The sequence below is a fragment of the Sparus aurata genome, chromosome 16 (assembly GCF_900880675.1).
Source record: "Sparus aurata chromosome 16, fSpaAur1.1, whole genome shotgun sequence".
Classification (NCBI taxonomy): domain Eukaryota; kingdom Metazoa; phylum Chordata; class Actinopteri; order Spariformes; family Sparidae; genus Sparus; species Sparus aurata.
In genome coordinates, this window is record NC_044202.1 from 16120401 (window position 1) to 16139976 (window position 19576).

Consider the following 19576-nt stretch of genomic DNA (forward strand, 5'->3'; position numbering starts at 1 on the left):
ACAGGTGAGGACACATTCGAGATCTGATCCCTTAGACCACATTCAGAGGTGGTCTGGGCAGCATGTGACCAATAACATCCTCAGCTGAAAAAAAGAAGCCACAACAACAGGCAGAAATGATCACACTCTGTCTGATTTTCATTTGGATGTTTGAACCTGCCAATTTTAGAAGCAGGAGTGTCTGATTGTGGTTCAGCTAACAGTTGGACGAGTAACCTCAATTAGGAATTGTTGCATGAGGTGAAATTTAATATTTGAGAAACAGCTACAGCATATTCTAGATCATTCATGCCTTCAATTCGGAATTGAATGCAAAACACTGAGTTGTTTATTTCCTTGTAAATAGTGTCAGTTTGTTGCAGCATTACTGCACCATCCTGTCTGCTCTCTGTCTACAGTCCATCTAACCTGCCATCATTAACGGCTGTTTGAACACACCGTTTCAACTGATTTCACCATTTACACTAATCTTATGAAAGAAAGAAAACATTTTATGGACAGCAAACATGTCAAATTTGACAAATACTGTAAGCAGTATCCAACATAAACATACCCAGACTCCCTTAAAGAACTGCTGAATTGTTGTGCGTTGTTGAGTTCAGATAAACTTTCGAAACTTTGTGAAACACTGTCTACAACACATTCGGAACTGTTTGGGTCTTCTAGTAAATTCAACAAATGTAATAAAGATATTTCTTTTTTCGTTCTTTTGTGCAGGGGGCACAGATTATTGTGTGAAAGAAGTGTTAAATATCTAAAGTTAAATTAGGTCTTAAAGACGTAGGAGACCAAGAGATCCAGTCCCAGCGTTGGGGCCTGGGGTGAAGTGACAGCAGAGGTCCAGGAGCTCCTCGCTCAACACCTGAAGACCCCGCCAGCAACAGCGGAGCAGCGACCATCGTACAACACTGCGAGCCGGGGGAGACCACAGCAGCAGAGGAGTTTATCAGAATAAACTAAACAAATGTTATAATTAAGAAGTCAGCCACAACTATGCAAAATATGAAACAAATTTTTGCCTGGGTTGTTTGCTGTGGTAAATTTGCATCTTTGCTCATCAACATGCCTGTACACATTTTTGGTGTTGGAAAAACTGCAGACTGAAGAAAACATGCATTTCAACAACTCATTTATTCTCATCGCAAAACGGTTCATAAGGATAACAAAACTTAAAGTGATTTGCAGTTAGATCAAACGCTCCCCATCCTGACTAAATCAAACTTCAAAACCTCACAATATTCTTGAAATATATAAAAGGAAAGCAATATCAAACAGGAAATGTCTGTCTATTTACAGGTCCGGTTCAGTCTGTAGAGGTATTAAAACCTTGGAGCACCATAGTCGTCAGGCATCCGCTCAATATTGTACCTGTATGAAAAAAAAAATCCAAGTCAGTACAGCTGTGTTTCTGATGAAGCTTTTACTTACTCTAGAATGATGTTTTACATGTTATGAAAGAAAAACACACATCACAAGCTGCCACATAGTTAAAGCTATGTTTTGGAGCAGTGTTACCTGTGGTTTGAGATGTACATGATGGGCACCCCGGGGATCTTCCTGATCCTTCTCTTCAGATCTCTGTCCACAGTAGCCAGGATGTAACACTTGTGCTGCGGAAATATTTTCATGTAAGTAAGCGTCAAAACTACACATGAGTTACGTGAGATACATTTACCCACAATGATGAATTCCAACACTTCCTTTCTCCACTGATTAAGGACTCAACCATACACTTCATGTCCCAAAGACTGATTTTTATTTGTTCTGTTGTTATTTATTATCTCAGGAAACCTGCACATTGCACATTTGCACAGTTATTTTCATTTCACATTTGTTATATTGCACACGTCATGTACTCACAAGGACAATTACTGTATATAGTTTTTATACAGTGTTTTTTTTTTATTGCAATAGTTTGTAATTGTAGTGTTATTTTATTCTTTGCTACTTATTTCCCTCTATACTGCTGTGTTTCCTGTGAATTTCTCCCAAGGGGGATCAATAAAGGAAAATCTTATCTTTATTGATTGTTGCACTAGCAGCAGTACATGTCATTGCTTGTTCTGTAGCAGCTCAACAGCCTTTTAAGTGACATCATTACATTCAGCTTTTTTTTTTCAAAATCTCTGACAGCAAATATTGACCAGCATCTTTCATCAAAATGCCCTTGTAATTACAGCAGTTTTGCAATTCTTAATTCATGATTTGATAGTTGTACTGCCATCTCTTTCACTCTACCGGTTGATTTTTACAGTCTCTTTGTGAACCAACTCGTGTTTATGACATCTCATATGTTTTTTTTTTTATTATCGTTGAGTTTTCCAATCATCACAGTTTTACAATTACAATAAAACTTCAGGGGCAAACGCCTGTTTTCAGCATGTATTAGAAATGTAGTTACTTTGCTGCAAAGTTGTGCACCTACACACACAGTAAGAGCAGAAGAATTACAATTTGGTCAGAGCTAAGGGACGAAGCATATCATCTGTGCTGCAGGTCAGACTATAAAAAGCGGTCACAAACTACTTGTAAATGTAATGCACTCGTTTACATACAATATATAATTCTATGCACGTTTCTTGTCACATTTCTGTATGTACGACTGCAATTACATCCTAAATGTGAATAACTGTACAACTGGGACTGCCATCTGGGCATGTATGAAAATATGTATGCCTCATTCAGAAGACACCTCTGAGTAAAATTTATAGATTTATTGATAAATGGACAGTTTTGTTTAATGCAGGTCTGTACATCTACACTAATTTAATACATCTTATGGCCTTCTAGACCTAGAAATGCAACTACAGTGGACATAATGCACGTTCATACTTCACACTGTCATCTGTCACCATGTTATCTTTATTTTTTTCACAGACTGCTGCTGCTACTGTGCACACCATACATGCATGTTACAGACCTTTTCAGTGGCAGACATTTTGAATGCGAGATATCATATACTTAAAGCAAATATTTTTATAGCACAATACAAGGACCTTCAAAGTAGCTGACCTAATGGGTTCAATTACAGTACACTGTGCTTTTCCTGCTATGATCAGCTGAAAACGACTCTCTCCCAACATATTGTAGTGTTCATCATGAAGTGAACACTTGACATTCTATTACACATGTGTATAGCTGCAGTTGTACTTTAAAAGCACATTACCTGTGTTACCCTTTGGACCAAACAGTCATCGGCATACGTTCCCTTGTGTGCGCACGGCAAGCGCTCAAACCTTGGATCCTTGGCTATCCTGCAAAAACAAAACACATGAAAATGTCATAAATGAAGAATTATTACTATTATTATTATTAGAAGAAGAAGAAGACATAGAATAGGTTCATGACCCCTGTGCTAATTTATATTTAGCAGCTTGTACCTTAGTGCGACTCTGTACTTCATTCCAAGCTTCTCAATCTCAGCCATCACGCAGTCTGTGATATATGGGATGCCTGGATTGGATAGAATTGCAGCGGGAAAAGATTATTTCCATATTCACAAAGTATCGTTTTTAATAATAATTGGCAGCAGAACTTACATTTTGCATACAGGCAGTCCATCATAGACTGAACGATGTCCAACTTGGCCTTGATGGAGAAGTTGATGAAATTTGTGTCAATAAGAACGTGGTATGGTGGACCAAGCTGAGTGTTGTACTGGAAGAACAGGCATGATGGGTGCTTTGGACTGTGCAAAAAGAAATGAAGTTAAAGAGCCATCCACCACAACTCATCATTTAATGCAAGCTGTACTGTGTCCAACTTACACTTCTCTTTCCTTAAGCTCTGAGGGATCTTTCTTCGTTTTCCCTTTCGCTTTAGCTCGGTCCTTCTCTTTTCTATAAAAATAAACAATCAGAGTCCTTTATGATCCACAAACAAGCTTAATTCTTTGGTTTTGTTGAATTTGTGCATGAGAATAAGCTTGATTAATAAACTGTGCAGAGTTAACAAACAACATGGTTATGCTGAGGGTGAGTAGCAATTATTTAAACTCACATTCTGTGATCTTTCAGATTGATCATTCTCTTCATTACAGCAAACTTCTTTGTTTTCTGCTTCCCCTAGACCGAACAAGTGAAACATAGAGTTATTAGTTACAATCAAGTTATCACAACTAACAGTATCATTATATCACTTTATTACAGCAGTGGACATTGTTAATCACGGTTAATGGAGGATTTGAGTACATCACGTCGATCACAACATCAGCAATCTACTGGTTAAGTATTCAGATAACGTCTTTAACAGCTAAAAGTTTAATCAGAGAGAAACAAAACTGATTATTGAAGCTGTTCTTTAGATAGGAATACGACTTATACAGCTATTTACGAAGCAAACACCGAATTCTTTAGCTCATCTCTGGAAATCAAACTACAGAGCTACATTTGTGGACACAACGGTTCAGGCTGACATCTGCCGATTGAATTTGATTACTATTGTGACCAAAACCTTTGAGGTGACACATGTTCAATCACATATTTCAATGACTTTACCTTTCAGCACCTGTAACGTGAGTTAACGTTACATGTTAGCTTGTTTTACATTGATGCGCTAGGCTAACAGTTAGCAGACTTAGCTCAGTTGTTTGCCTGCTAATAAAGCTTCAACGCCTACTTAAAGATAATCAAAATAGTACACTTCAAGATATAGCAATGAGAAGGAGTGCCGTGGTGTAACTAAAGCACACTTAGAGAGTACATACCATGTTTAAAAGCTGAGACTACAGCTGAGTCGGTTTTCTCCCCTCGTGTATGGATGCGCATACAGGTGACGTAATCAACAAGCGACACATTTTCTGCGCATTTTCCGGGTGCTAAGCTAATGCCTGACAGACGAAGGTAGATGCAATGTTTGATAGCAGAGATTGTGGACAGTTTTGCATGTTCAGTTTTGCTTTGTGAGGCCGTGAATTTCCAAGAGACGTCTCGTGGACGCGTTACGACGCGAGTCTCGATAAACGACGTGAGTTTGCGACGAGCTTTGTGATATTTCGCTTACATTGTTGGCTAACTTGACTAGCTGGTAGCATTGTGCTGTCGGTGTTCGCTATACAACTGATGCTACCCTGGCAGCTTGTCAGTACCATGCTAACAATTGTTAATATTAGCCTCCAGCTTTACCTTGCGCTCACGGTGTCAATAGACCTGCGAGAAGTGATGATGTTGCAGTTAGCTTGTTAAACGTAATGCTCCGCTCCCGGTGTTTTCTGGCTTTTGAAACGTCTTTCATGCAACTATCCGGCAAAACTTAACCAAAACTGACTGTTTAGATAGCCTGTTTTGTTAGCCATCTGGTTGTTTATAACAGTGGCAGCGGGTGACATTTGGAAACGTTTTGACACCTGAGCCAGCACTTCTACACAGCTCGGTATTATCAGTACCACCACCAGGATCATCCGAACTGGTATTGTTGAATGGGTTTTAGTGGGTAATTTAGATCTGTTTTTTTGTGACTCGGGTAGCTTATCTTGGCCAAACAGACGCTAGTTAGAGTTTTATGACCATTCTTTAGTCAAGTTCTTCATGCATATTTCAGTGCCGTAGATTACATGTAATGTTACTCTCCCATCAGCCAACACTTCTCCAAGGTGACACTTAAATATTCATGCTTTCTTGGCAGTGCAGGTTGTTGTGAGCATCTCATCATATATACAGTCTTAATTGACCGATGTTCCTCTGAAGAATGCATCTGCTGAAAATGTAAGCTTTTTCTCTTTTGGTCAAGCTGATTTGAGCCTAAGCAGTTTTTTCTTCACTCGTAGGATCCTTGACTTGACTAGCCCCCTGGCGAGAGGCACTTTTCCTTTGAGCACGGAGGGATCTCAGTGAAGGCTGAAAGATGGTCTGATGGACCGCCGCTTCTTCCTGACCTTCCTCCTCTGTTCTGTGTCGTGGATCTTCTTCTGGGAAGTGCGCTGGAAGAAAGGAAAAGAAAGTCAGATTGAGGAATGGCTCCAAGGACATAGCCTCTCTAAGTACGGACACTTATTCGAAGGTCAGTGGGTTACAGTCATCTCCGTTTGAGATTCACATGAGCATTGCAGCTTAGAAGTTTGGTTGATGGTCTAATCAAGGGTGAAGTAAGCAGGTGTGGATTCAGTGACCTGCAAGAAAAGTTCTAATTGCTTGAAACTTTCTTGTTAGGATGGTTTCACAAAACATGAGATTATATCCAGCACTATTCAGCTTTAGCAGAAATACCAGGGATAAGTGTCAAGTTTTACTGAACTTGAACTATGATTAATGCAAGGAGATCGTGTTGCTTATTGCTTTGACCCTGGTCATTTTTTGGATTTTGAACACTGAATATTCAGGCTCATAAGATGCCTGTGGCATGCACGGACAATCAGCACAGGCTTAAATGCTCATTATGATAGACTTTGATGAGTCTTTAAGCCCGTACTCGAGCATTACTGATGTTGATTTGTTGGAAAGTTATGTGATTGGGGATTTTTCTGTGCCGGTCATGTGTCATCCAGATGTACAGACGCTGGAGGAACTGAGTCTGAGTGTACTGAGTCGTCTGGAAGAGGTGGTGAAGGAACAGCAGCGCTGGAGGGAGATTGCAGAGGCCCACATCCAGCTGCTCCGAGACTTTGCCTTCCAGGAGTGGCTTTGCTCCCAGAACCTGGAGCACTATTACCATGCGTAAGCAATGAAAGGTCTTAACTCTAACATCTACACCAATCTGGCATATGGTCGTTTGCAGCTTTCCTTTTTGGTAACAATTTCTTGTTGGCATGTCATAAAACATAGATTTTTCCCAGAAAGGTTGTTACTCGAATGAGTCTTGAATTGGCTATGCGTTTACAGTCATGTTTAATGCTGGTTCACACAAGCTTTGTTTGTATATGTCCACTTGAGGGCACCCTCTGCATGCATGGTTAGCTGAGTTTGCTGACACTGAGCTGTGGAGGCTGCAGTGTTTCAGAGGGTCACTGCAGTAGAAAGTATTCGTAAGAGACTATTAGCGTGAGACCCTGCAGCAATGCAGATGTTTGTGTGTATGTGTGTTGGGTGCTTGATTCAATCACTGCTGGCTAAGATAAGTAGTTGTCGCTTTATCAAAATGTTGCCTGTTTGCCCTGCCTCAGTTGAAGGAAAGTCAATTCTAATGTTTCTAAAGGTCAGTTGTTTGTCTCAAACACAAATTCATAGTTGTGTGTCATGTTAATAAGCAAAACTGTCCGACATTGATAATGGGGCGCAGTGTCATCTTTCTGAAGGTCGTGGCTGTCACACTACCGCTGCTTCCATCTTTATTCACTGGACTGTATACCTTTTTTCTCAATCATTCTGGGAGAGCTTTGAATCAGTGACTAACAGAAGAAGGTTTTTACATGAATCGGAATGCTAAATATTATACTTTAAGTGGGTCACAGTAATTGATCCCGTACACAAGGTTGAAGATCAACGTGCCACACAAACTGTATGCAGCAGCATGCTCGTTAATTCATATTTTGCATGACAATGAAAGAAAACACTGTCTGATACATGAGCTTTGCTTAAAATGAATTCTTGTAGGATAAGATTACAATAAGTAAAGTCATATGTTTATTTTTCTGTACATAAATAAACTGACTCATATTGTGTTGATGTCAAATGCTATTAATGGAAAAATATATAAAAAGTACGTGTTACAACAGCTAAAAGATTTTAATCTTATTTCAATAATGGATTGGATTTGTATGGCTCTTTTTTAAGACACCCAAAGCGCCTGACAGGGTTCCAGGTTCCATTCATTCACACACAGTCTTACTGGTGGTTGTAAACTACAATAGTAGCCACAGCTGCCCTGGGGCAGACTGACGGAAGCGTGGCTGCCATTCAGCGCCTATGGCCCCTCTGACCACCACCTCAAACATACAGTAGTCAGACACATTGAAGTGTCTTACCCAAGGACACACCAACCATGACACAAGTGGCAAGGGCGGGGATCGCTTTTGAAATGTCTTTCATGCAACTATCCGGCAAAACGTAACCAAAACTGGCTGTTTAGATAGCCTGGCCCCGAAAGCCACGGTTCCCTCCGACAAATTCATCTTATTTCAGTAATTATTACAATAATATTGTGTGGCCATTACACTATGAAAGTTTATTTGCTGCACAAGCCCGTTCCTAGTGTCGGCAGACAAAGACGCAATGCTACAATAGTAGCGTTACTATAAGAGATTCTGTTTTGGTTTTATTGGTTGAAACCAGTTATCTGCTGCGTTTATCTAGACCTCTGTATGGTGCCACATATATGTGCTATGAACTTTGAAACATTAGAAAAAGTCATGGGATGGAGAACCCTGCGTGTCGCACCACCTCGCCCTTCCAGTTGACATAACTAATGAATTAAGCTGATAAGATCCGGGTTACTTTTGCAGAGTTTCACAAAAAAACAGTGTTTGTTTTGTGTGTGGGACACCCTGTTAGCAGTTCAGTCAGCAGTATTGCTCAGTTGGTGTAGAACAACACTAAGCAATCATGATGGGGTTGTATTTCTAAAGGCCTTACTTGGAAAGTAGTTAAGCATTGCTGCCACACCTGCACTTAATCTAACTGCAAGTACTTTCACTTTTGTTTCCCAACACAGACTGAAGACCTTGGGTTGTATGAATCTTGATGACTTGTCACAGTTTGACAGTCAACTGCAGCTGTCTCTAGCTGCCTGGGGCTACTACTACGAAGACTACATAAGGTTGTCTACTGGCATCAAAATCCTCCAGACGTCCAGGGGGAGTCGTGACCAGGACTACGAGATCCGGCTGGTGCACAGCCTTGCTGAGAGGCGTCTGAATGAGAAGTGGTCAATTGGTGAGATCATTTTCTTGCCTTCGAATTGTTGTAGTTTTGGTCGCGTTCCACAGCTGCAAAATGTCAGGAGGCATTTTGATATAAGACATAAACATAAGATGGATTGCACTGTTGCTACGTGCTGCTAAGTGTTTTCATAAATGGTGTTGCAACAAGAGTCACACATCATTTGAGTGTAGCTCAAGTGAAGTGAACACTAATCTCAGTGTTGCTTCATCTCAATGTACAGCCCAACATCTGTTTGGTTTTCTGTCTTTTTCTCTCTCATGAAAACACAGTGTTCAGTCCTATTAAGGGTGAATGTAGGGCAATATAATGGCATTCCTAATGCACAACCACATTACCTTTTATTATACACAAAGTACCCTTATGATAGTAGTGTTCTTGCCAAGAGTGTGGTTTTCGACTTCCTTACAAAAGTTCACAACTGGCCACTTAAATCACACCCTGTTTGTTGTTGCTTCATTTGACAGGACAGCATGTAAGTGTGTATTGTCTTCATCTTAATTATACATTGTTGCATTGTCCTCTTGTCTTTTCAGCGGGAGCTCTCATATTTGGCTGTACTGTGGCGCTGTGCTTCTTGATAAGGGACCTCATGTTTTACGTTATTGGTGAGTCCTGTGCCGTTGCTGTGATTCGAGTTTGGACTGATACAGGTGGTTCTGTGGGTGCTACTAGGTGACTCATTCATACTGTATACTAATGATGTGATAGTACGTTTTTTTTTTACTGTTACTAAATTTTGGTCTCATAAATCTTTGTCAAACGGAAATCTTCATTTTAGTAGTGAATCAACTGATATAAAAAAACTAAGAAATACCTTGTCTTCATTGCAAACACCTGCCAACAACTTTTCTCCTGTGTTTCTTCCCTTCTTGTGGCAGGTGGAATTACTGTTTCCATCATAGCGTTTGTCTTTACCATCAAGTTCCTCTGCGAGCTTGCAGCGCGGGTGGTCAGCTTCCTGCAGAATGAGGATCCAGGGCGACGCGGTGACCGCAGCATCTACGACTATGTCCGGGGCAATTACCTGGACCCACGTTCCTGCAAGGTGTCTTGGGATTGGAAGGAGCCGCAGGAAGTGGGGCAGACTATGAGTTTCAGGGTCCAGGTATATTGGGTTGCAAAACTAAGTTCATCAGTGTAGAATGGATTTTTGTATTTTCTGTATTGAATAATACTAAATTTGTGTTTTTGTCTTCTCAGCTGTTCTACAAGAATGGCCAGCCTTTCCCGGCGCATCGACCTGTTGGACTGAGGGTCAACATCACTCACATTGAACTGGCTCTGGACATCCCTGTTACACAGGAAGTTCTGCAAGAACCAGAGTCCAACGTAGTCAAAGTGGCCTTCACAGTGCGCAAGGCCGGACGCTATGAGGTTGCCGTCAAGCTGGGTGGCCTCAATGTGGCATACAGCCCTTATTACAAGATATTCCAGCCAGGTATTACTACTGTATCTGTCATATATCCAACCCATGTTTTGATATGTTTAATTAGAAATTTGCCATGTCTTGATTGAGTATTCTTGTGCTCTTTTGTTAATTTCAGGTACAGTTGTCCCATCCAAAACCAAGATAGCCTACCATTTCTCTACCCTGGTGCTAACAAATGGCCAGCAGCACACTTTGCAGATTGAGCCTCGGGATGAATATGGAAACCCAACCAGTAACTCCACGTCTCTCACAGATGAAGCCAACTACAGCGTCCATGTGCACTCTGTAAGGCATCAAAACCCTTCCCTATTATCCATTATACTGACATTGATGTCTTGATTACTATTTAAAAATGAAAGCCAGCATTTCTCCTCCCTCTTGTGTTCATTGTGCTCATTAACTTCAAAGTATATCAGAATAGATTCTCACTGGTCTGTTCCAAAAGTCTGAGCTGGGATTCATTTTAGTTTTCCTGTTCTTCCAGCTGGGCACAGCAGACGATGACAATCTGGAGGGGTACTACAGTAAGTCAGTTTCACTCAACAAGCAGCAGTGTCAAGTGATGCTGAGACTGACCCTAAGGAGGACGGGCTGTTTCAGGGCCCGCATCTCCTACAAAGACCAGCCGCTCAGTAACGGGGAATTTGACATTATTGTTCTCAATGGTGAGCAGTCTTTCCATTCTGAAGAAAAATAGAAATACTATAAAATTATTTACCCTGGGGCCTCATTACAGAGACTTCCAAAGTCTGAAATGATATCCTATCTGAGTGTAGGATGACATTTACCATTTTTGGTATTACAGAAACATGTTTCCTAACTACATACCTCATCTTAGGATAGGATTTTAGCTGTAACAGAACCATATTAACTGAAAAGAAGTTAGGAAAACTAATTCCAAAACACCCTGACATATTCAGCTTGAAAGGCTACTGAAATGATAACTGTTGGAGAAACTAACACTGTTGTTAGCCTGTTTGATCAGCTAGCATCAATGTAAGGCTGTTGAAGAAAAGATGTGAGGTCTGAGATAGGATTGGATAGAAACCTGAATTTGTTATTGCTTCAGTAACAGGAAGGTAGGGTTCCTTTACTGTGTTTGAAGCCTAAGATATAGGACCAGCCGAAATGTCTGTAATGAGGCTCCAGGAATGCAATGCACTTTTCTAATTACGTTTGGGTGCATTGAAGAGATTTATTTTTGTTCCTTCAGGATGTGTTTTCAAAGCCTATAACTCATATTCTCATTACATATTACAGAGAATGAGAAGGCCTGTGTGGAGAAGAATGTTTCCACTCCTGGCATAAGTATCTACTTTGAGGCATACCTTTACAGCAGTGGGAACTACAGCAGTTCCTCATGGCAGTTACCAGCCTCCTCTTTGCTAGCTCCCCAGAGGAGGCCCTCCATGGGAGAAGAGGAGGATGAGCATGACTCTCCTGTGGAGGGACAACCTGAGAAGGTTAAGAAACCAAAAAAGGTCTACTGTTACATATCGCCAAAGGTAAGTGGCCAGCAGTACGATTTCTCTATCACTGTAATAAAGTAAGAGACATGCAACATGACTTGGACTTTTATATTAAACAGCAACTATCCGTGAAGGAGTTCTACCTGAAAATTATTCCGTGGCGCCTTTTCACCTTTCGAGTATGTCCAGGAACAAAGGTAAGCAGTCCTGATTTCAAAGAAATATATAGAACAGGCCCACTTGCATTTGGTTTGACAAGCTCACTATAATCTCTTGCTCTCCTCATAGTTCACTTATTATGGTCCTGACCCGGTTCACAAGTACCTAACTCTCGTGGTGGATGATGGGATACAGCCTCCCGTGGAGCTCAGCTGCAAAGACAGGAACATCATGGCTGCCACCTTCATTCGCTTCCTGCACAAGAATATCGGTTCGTCTCAGTCTAATGTTACCACTGTTGCATCAAGCTGCACTTAGTAAATACTGCCTTTGGTGGGCACTGCAGCAGTAATTTGATGATATTGTCCATAGGTGGCTCTGAAACCTTCCAAGACAAGGTGAACTTCTTTCAACGTGAACTCAGGCAAATCCACTCTAAGAGACCTCGCACCAAGACCTGCCTAAAAATCACACGACACTGCATTCTAGATTCAGTGAGTGCTGCTTCATAAAGCTGTCATAAGCATTGCATTATAAAACATATAGGCATGTAATCAGTCATGTGGCTCCAGTGAATTGAACTCTCTCATTTATCAGTCATGTGGCTCCAGTGAATTGAACTCTCATTTATCTCTCTCTCCTGCTGTTGCTTAGTCCCTGAAGGCTACGAGGAACTTCTCTGTGTCAGACTGGAGTAAGAACTTTGAGGTCGTGTTTCAGGATGAGGAAGGTAAACAAAACATTTGAATATAACTGAGTGAGGTACAATCTTAAAGGGACAGTTCTTCCTCTTTTTGGTTAAAATTTCTGAACTTTTTCTGTTGCTGCTAGCACTTTACATAACAACAAAAGGCCTCAACATTTCCTAACATAAAGTTACAGACCCAGTTTTTTCGTTAAGGTGACCACGCTGCTAAAATCTTTGACATTTCCCTGCAGCTCTGGACTGGGGAGGGCCTCGCAGGGAGTGGTTTGAGTTGATTTGTAAGACGCTCTTTGACACCTCCAACCAGCTGTTCACCCGCTTCAGCGACAACAACCAGGGCCTCGTATGATATTCTTTATTACCACATAAACCACACTCAAAATCACCTTGACTGAATTTAAAAAAAACTAAAACAGAGCATTCATCTTCATTTTATCAGGTGCACCCAAATGCTGAACGCCCAACCCACCTGCGTCTAAAGATGTATGAGTTTGCGGGTCGCATCGTAGGGAAGTGCCTGTATGAGTCGGCGCTGGGTGGGGCCTACAAACAGCTGGTCCGAGCTCGCTTTACACGGTCCTTCTTGGCCCAGATTATTGGCCTCAGGATGAACTACAAGGTATGGAACACAGTACAGGTTTTGATTGTTTACCTTCTGCTGTCAGCTGGTCTGTCTCATCACTTGAAACTTTAATCGTAAAGCCAAGAAACCTTACGTGTTTCTTGGCTTTATTTATTTCGTAGAGAAGAAGCCAGCATGTTTTGCCATTTATCCAACTTCCTAAGATTTCAAAGCAGAGAACTAAAGCCGACTCAATCATGTTTTTATCCCTCCATCGAGAAGATTAAGTGCCATGTTTATTTAAGAACTTAATTTTCTTATGTTTTCGTATTGTCTTCCACACGCAGTACTTTGAGACGGACGACCAGGAATTCTACAAAACTAAAGTCTGCTTCATCCTAAACAATGATGTGAGCGAAATGGACCTGGTGTTCGCCGAGGAGAAGTATAGCAAGTCAGGACAGCTGGAGAAGGTGAGGCAACACTTTGGAAAGGAACCTTTTTATCCCTGATGTAATTTCAGATGAGATAGGAGCAATAAACCAAGCAAAAGGAACCATATTGGTTGTTTGGCAAGCTACTCGTTTTTCTTTAAGAGGGGGAGTGGTGAGTTTACATAAAGGTGGATGAGTAGAGTATGGTATTCTTGGCTCTTTTTAAACTTTGTTTCTCCATTATAAAATAATGGCTGTGTGACTTCTTATGTTGAAACAGAGTTCAACCCACTTCTTATTAATTAGAGACATATTGCCTAATGCATACAAGTGCACGACAACCAAACACACACCTGTCAGTAGGGGTGTAAGTCACGATCACAGGTCTTGTCGCAATACAATATTGTATCATTCATTTCAATGATACAGTATTTTCCAGTATCATAAAGTCTGCCACGAAACGATTTGACATTTAAAATTGCATAAACTTGCCTTGGAGCTAGCATCCATCCATCTTGAGCCGATCCCAGCTGACATTGGGCGATGACGGGGTACACCCTGGATAAGTCGCCAGTTCATCACAGTTCCTTAACTCAAGCTTAACAAATTACATCTATTATTTATAATTCTTTTTCACGGTTTCTTTAAGTCACTGCATCGTGCAACAGAGCACAATTGAACACACCACACTTGACAACGTTGTTGAAACAGATTAGTTAATACTGCTTCAGTGAGAGCAAAATGCTGAGATGTCCTGTTTGAGTTTGAGCCGTCTACTCTCTGAGATCCAAAATATTTCCACACCGATGATTTGTTCATAAGAGGGGACTAAATGCCCTCATTGTCTTTTTCTTTTCTACTTGCCTTTACCTGCCTGGTACTGACACTGTTTAAATGTTTAGTAAGGAGCAGCACTTAAATGGTCTAGGTGACACAGACGTGCCAGGGGATTTTGAAAATAAAGATGTGTCTTTAAGATGATGATACTGATTGAAGTTCACTTGGCATCAGTCATATCAGACTGTGATTGCTGAATTGATACATTGATCCTGATCAATACATTGTTGTTGTTTTGAAGCATCAGACCGGTACAGTTAGATTTTACAGGTCAGGAAAGTTTCTGAACTCTTACTGAACTCATGTTCTAATCCCGTCTCTGCCATCTTGCCTGTACTGGTCTTTGAGACCCACACAACAAGAGATTTGTAAACTGTTTCATTCTCCTTATGTAATTTGTCCAACATTAACATCCTGCCACATGTTTTCTTGCAGGTGGTGGAGCTGATATCAGGGGGAGCTCAGATTGCTGTTACCAATGAAAACAAGATGCATTATCTCAACCTGCTGGCCCAGTACAGACTGGCCAGCCAGGTGAGAGATGAGGTGGAACACTTCCTGAAAGGTGAGGAAACCAGCACAGCTGCAGTCTGATATGTTTTGCCAGTTTCTCTCATTTGAGTTCTCCGGTAATGGTCATGTAATTAGAGTCATTTCCTGATTAATTGCAGGTTTGAACGAACTGGTTCCAGAAAACCTGCTAGCCATATTTGATGAGAATGAGTTGGAGGTATGTGTGATGTTTATAATGAAATCCTGTTGATCTTTAAAATGCCACTGGCTAATTATACATTTTTCCGTTTAATCTTCCCAGCTGTTAATGTGTGGCACCGGTGATATAAACGTGCAGGACTTCAAGGCCCATGCAGTGATTGTCGGAGGATCGTGGCACTTCAGAGAGAAAGTATGTCATGGAAATTCTCTGTTTCCATTTTCTTTTAACAGCAGGCCAGTGACAGAAATGTCTGAGCATGTTGAATTCCTGTTCCGCAGGTGATGAAGTGGTTCTGGGCTGTGGTGTCTAGCTTCACCCAGGAGGAGTTGGCTCGTCTGTTGCAGTTCACTACAGGCTCCTCTCAGCTACCACCGGGAGGATTCAACACACTTTGCCCCTCCTTCCAGATCATCGCTGCCCCCACACACAGCACCCTGCCCACTGCACACACGTGGTGAGTAGGAAAACGCAAGCAAAAACAGATGTGAGGTTTTAGGGATGGCAATGTCAGTTGGTCCACAACTTTGGTCAAGTTTTTTCTCCCTCAATTCCTGTCATCTCCATGTATCACTGTCTATAAGATCATCAGATGCCCTAAAAATAATTTTTGAAAAATGAATTTGTTTTCCAGAGTGCCCATCACCCTCTGCCGTACTTTGTGTGCCCTCACTTTGTTGTCTTTGGATATTTTTACTTTAAAAAAAAAAAGTTTACAGTTTCCACATATCTCAGTCTTGTGATCACATGATTTCTGCCTTTATGGCATTACTGTGTGTCAGAGATGTGAGCACGTCTCTAATGAGTTCCATCCCTGCATGCTCTAAACTGTAGCATCAATCTGTGTTTGGAGAATATTTCTCCCCCCTCTTCTTCTTTCCAACATTTTCTCCTCTGCTTAAGAAACTCTAAATGCATTTAAAGGTCCTCCTTCTCACTTCAGGGCTAAGATGCTTTGTGAATAACTTTAAGAGGAACTAGTCTTAATTCTGAGGAAAAATTCTGAGAAAACGATATTCTTAGACTCTTCTTAGAATTTTGTAACTTGGAGTAAGTCTTACTTGGAACCTGTAGTAGTTCACAGTAGTAGTGTAGAGTATGTAGTGCCTGGTGTACGTTGACAACAAATTAATCTTTTTCATCTATTTTCAGAGGTAGAAGAATACATATACATAATACTATATTACGTATTTAATAAATGTATGCAGGATTAACTCTTAATAAAGTATAATTGATGTGTGTCTGTATAATGACGCAACATGTCATCCAGTGCACAGTGTGACTTATTGATGTGTTTTAAATAGCTCTTGGACAACAATGGACCTCTATGGTACAGAGGACTAAGATATGTCAGGACAGGAAATGCTTACAACTAAGTCATTGTTGGCTTCTGTATTTTCATTGGAATTGTTAACACCATACATTTATTCTCAAGATTGTCAAATGTTTAAATCAAAGTTATGTGCTTTATCAGGATCTAAACATTTGCTGACTCTCTATGGTCCTCTTTTCTCTCTAGTTTTAACCAGCTGTGCCTCCCAACCTACGACTCCTACGAGGAGCTGCACAAGATGTTGAAGCTGGCAATTAGTGAGGGCAGCGAGGGCTTCGGAATGCTCTGATTCTCCCATCGCTGGCACTGTGTGGGTCCACTTGTACAAGAGGAGCCAGCACTGTCCATTCCAGTGGACCTGTTCCCTGCATTCATCTGCATTTAACAGTGGGCGTCTTGGCAGAGAATCACCCAGACTCCCTCTAAATACTCTCTCAGGATGAGAGGGCGTTACAGGAAGAAGGCTGACCTGAACCCGAGACTCAATGATGTGAACTCCTGTACTACTGTATGTATATAAATATCTTGCTTTTGTAAAAAAAAAAAAAATCCAGGAACTGCTGAAAAGGGTAAGGTTTGGGCTAGTTTTATTTCTTAATGCTAAAGTTAGCTTAGTTTTATATGTTTGAAAGACTAGAGCAAAGGCCTTGAGTATTACTGTATAACTACTTTTTTTTTTTTGCGTTTTGCAAACTGAGGAACACTTAAGTGCAACAGCAGCCTACTCGTGACGTGGGTGACGAGTGCATCTCCAGCACTTTGGCCTTAATCGATCAGGGACTGATGTGTGTATGTAAATATATAATATCACTCTTTTATTTCAATACTTGTACATAGGAGTGTGTATACATCTGGTTGTATTCATCTGGTTACCTTTTTTTTTTTGATTTGACGTTAAGGGAGAAGGGATTTCTTTTTTGTTGCACGTTTTGATGGGTTGAAAGTTAATATGATTTCTATAAGCTTTTTTTTCATTCAGAAATTAATAGGTTTTTTTAAAAAAGCCAAGTAATTTCTATTGTTTATACATGTTTTTAACTTATTGTGTCTTGAAAGAGCATTTGTATTGACCCCTACCGTTTAGAATATGTTCGTCTGGAGTGGGAAAATGTTTTTTGTTATTGTTTTATAACCTGCCTTATTCATGCCCTTTGCCTCTGATTGTATCCAGAGAGGTGCGTAGTCAACAGGTAATAGATATATTCCGACATTTCTTCTAGTACATGCAGGGGTCACTGTGGATGTGAGTGTTGGTTGGATGTTTGGGAGAGCCCATGTATAACAAAAATGTTGTTATATATGCTGAATGCGTTTTTACTTTTACATTCACAGCCTTTTATGGGTTTACCTCAGAATCTCCTATGCCACCTTTGCATCTTCTGTTCAAGCACATGTACAGCAAAGCATAGTTGGTTCATAGTTGCCTCCTTTCAGTCCCGACAAATACAACCTTAGCCATATTATCCCAAATCCTCAGTTAACTAAAGCATTGTATCAGTGGTGTTTCCATCCTTTGTTTTTGTGAAACTATTTATCTTCAATGCTGTCAGTACTGTCAATATCCTGAGCCAACAGTTTTTTTCAGTTGATAATTGTGTAGCAATTCTTTTGCTGTTCCAGAGTTTACATGTTCATTAGGTTTTGTTTTTTTTAAATAGAGTGTGCTGCCAGAGTGTTTAGGAATGTTTGCGTTTAGGCTCGGAAGCAAAAAAGAAAACATTAACAGATTAATCTTCTCAGTAGTATTTTTATTTATGTTCATGCTCCTCCTCAGAGAACTCTGGATGCAGTTTCACTCCCCATATTTTTCTCACAGTCGGCAGTAAAAATTTGACCCAGCCACTAAGAGATTCGATTTTGTTTTTATTCGAAGGCAAAGATGAAGCATTCTGACTGAAGTTGCTGCAGGTTGGGATAAACTGCATCGGTTCACCCGAGCCAATACAGCGTCCACTTGGGATTTGATGAGTATTCGCTTGTGCTTTAGCTGGCTTTTTACAGTGTTAAGAGGTTTATAAGAGGGTTTATGTTTGTTTGGGTTGTGCAATGTTGACCTGATGTGCTGAGGAGACCAGTGAAAATGTTATAAGTGCTTATGAAAATGTTTCATTAAGGGTGTGTTCTCAGCACCAGTACCAATGGCTGATATCATATTTATATGAAGTAAAAGGTAGTTAAAGCATCACATGTGTTAGCTGTCCCGTTAGATAGGACCATTATAAACAAATATGAAGGAGGTCTGTCCTGTAGTTTTATGTTCTTGTTTAATGTTTTTGCTTTTCATGAGCATCTATTACTCTGTTTTATGTTTAGGTTGTTTCTGGGTTAGATGACATGAGTGTGACTTTTAGCATTGTAGATATTGTGAAATATTTGCCTATGACTTTGAAGCGGGGTTTACTTTTTTTCTTTTCTTTTTTTAACGGCAAAATCTTTGCTGATGAATGTTTGAGATTCTCTGCACTGCAGGCCCTTTGTTTATGGGAATAAAAAACGATGGACTAAATTCTTATGACCTTATCTCACTTTTGTTTTTCATCATGTTTGGATTGTGTGAAACAGCGTGTTTACGCAACCTTTTTACACTTTAAACCTGGCACGGGGTGAAGAAGAGCAGGAGGCTATTTTTGGTCAAAATCAAAGTCCAAATAGAAAAGGGAAAATGAAATGGATAGATGCTTTTTACTACGCTACTTGGACAATCAGGTTAAAATTAAACTGAACAAAAATTTAAATTGAAAAAGCAAATTTAAAATGAAAATGCTGACACTGAAAGCTTAAATTTTAAATGTGTAATTGAAAATGGCAATTGAAAAAAGAAAACCTCATGTGATACTGAAAAGGAAAAGCTTTGGTAGATGAGAAAATGCACTTTTAAAACTTGGCGTTAGACATTTTACTTTCAAATTTGACTTTTCAAGCTGTATGTCAATATGGAGGCTTGGCCGAAATGCTTGAGGAAGGGTTAAAAATGCACCGTGGGTCCAAAATTTGCCCAAGAGGTTGTCTGAGAAAGAAGACCAACGTTGTTCTCAATATAAAGAAAATAAGGTTCACAATGTTTTTGCCTTTACTTGAGGTAATGACTTGCCAGATCTCAGCACTATTAGGCCTGTTGTCTT

The 19576-nt window shown here is 40.4% G+C and overlaps 2 protein-coding genes across 6 annotated transcripts; one reads left to right on the forward strand and one right to left on the reverse strand.

The window, feature by feature from the left end:
- Positions 1-1112: 1112 nt before the first annotated feature.
- fcf1 (FCF1 rRNA-processing protein) lies at positions 1113-4835 on the reverse strand. 2 transcript variants are annotated; one of them, XM_030391487.1, is made up of 8 exons: positions 4706-4835; positions 4000-4064; positions 3768-3839; positions 3540-3688; positions 3381-3453; positions 3167-3254; positions 1516-1610; positions 1113-1368 (listed from the first exon to the last, which is right to left on the reverse strand). In XM_030391487.1, the coding sequence occupies exons 1-8, from the start codon at positions 4706-4708 to the stop codon at positions 1320-1322; spliced, it is 594 nt and encodes a 197-aa protein (XP_030247347.1). In that variant the 5' UTR covers positions 4709-4835; the 3' UTR covers positions 1113-1319. The 2 variants fall into 2 exon arrangements, with proteins under 2 accessions (XP_030247347.1, XP_030247348.1); XM_030391488.1 differs by lacking the exon at positions 4706-4835 and adding an exon at positions 4497-4657.
- On the forward strand, positions 4815-18960 carry arel1 (apoptosis resistant E3 ubiquitin protein ligase 1). 4 transcript variants are annotated; one of them, XM_030391483.1, is made up of 22 exons: positions 4815-4841; positions 5765-5997; positions 6482-6650; positions 8584-8804; positions 9347-9418; positions 9692-9918; positions 10014-10251; positions 10358-10527; positions 10727-10907; positions 11503-11747; positions 11831-11908; positions 12000-12141; positions 12243-12364; positions 12525-12600; positions 12810-12919; positions 13016-13195; positions 13486-13611; positions 14845-14974; positions 15081-15139; positions 15224-15313; positions 15403-15578; positions 16641-18960. In XM_030391483.1, the coding sequence occupies exons 2-22, from the start codon at positions 5850-5852 to the stop codon at positions 16741-16743; spliced, it is 3063 nt and encodes a 1020-aa protein (XP_030247343.1). In that variant the 5' UTR covers positions 4815-4841; positions 5765-5849; the 3' UTR covers positions 16744-18960. The 4 variants fall into 4 exon arrangements, with proteins under 4 accessions (XP_030247343.1, XP_030247342.1, XP_030247344.1 ...); XM_030391482.1 differs by having other exon boundaries at positions 4827-4965; XM_030391484.1 differs by lacking the exons at positions 5765-5997; positions 6482-6650 and having other exon boundaries at positions 4841-4965.
- Positions 18961-19576: the final 616 nt, after the last annotated feature.

Coding starts and splice junctions, on each gene's coding strand:
- fcf1 (XM_030391487.1), bottom strand. Junction 3,689..3,767: donor GAGCTTAAGGAAAGAGAAGT/GTAAGTTGGACA, acceptor CTTTTTGCACAG/TCCAAAGCACCCATCATGCC. Junction 1,369..1,515: donor ATGTACATCTCAAACCACAG/GTAACACTGCTC, acceptor TTTTTCATACAG/GTACAATATTGAGCGGATGC.
- arel1 (XM_030391483.1), top strand. CDS start 5,850: ATGGACCGCCGCTTCTTCCTGACCTTCCTCCTCTGTTCTGTGTCGTGG. Junction 12,601..12,809: donor CGTGTTTCAGGATGAGGAAG/GTAAACAAAACA, acceptor ATTTCCCTGCAG/CTCTGGACTGGGGAGGGCCT. Junction 12,920..13,015: donor GCGACAACAACCAGGGCCTC/GTATGATATTCT, acceptor TCATTTTATCAG/GTGCACCCAAATGCTGAACG.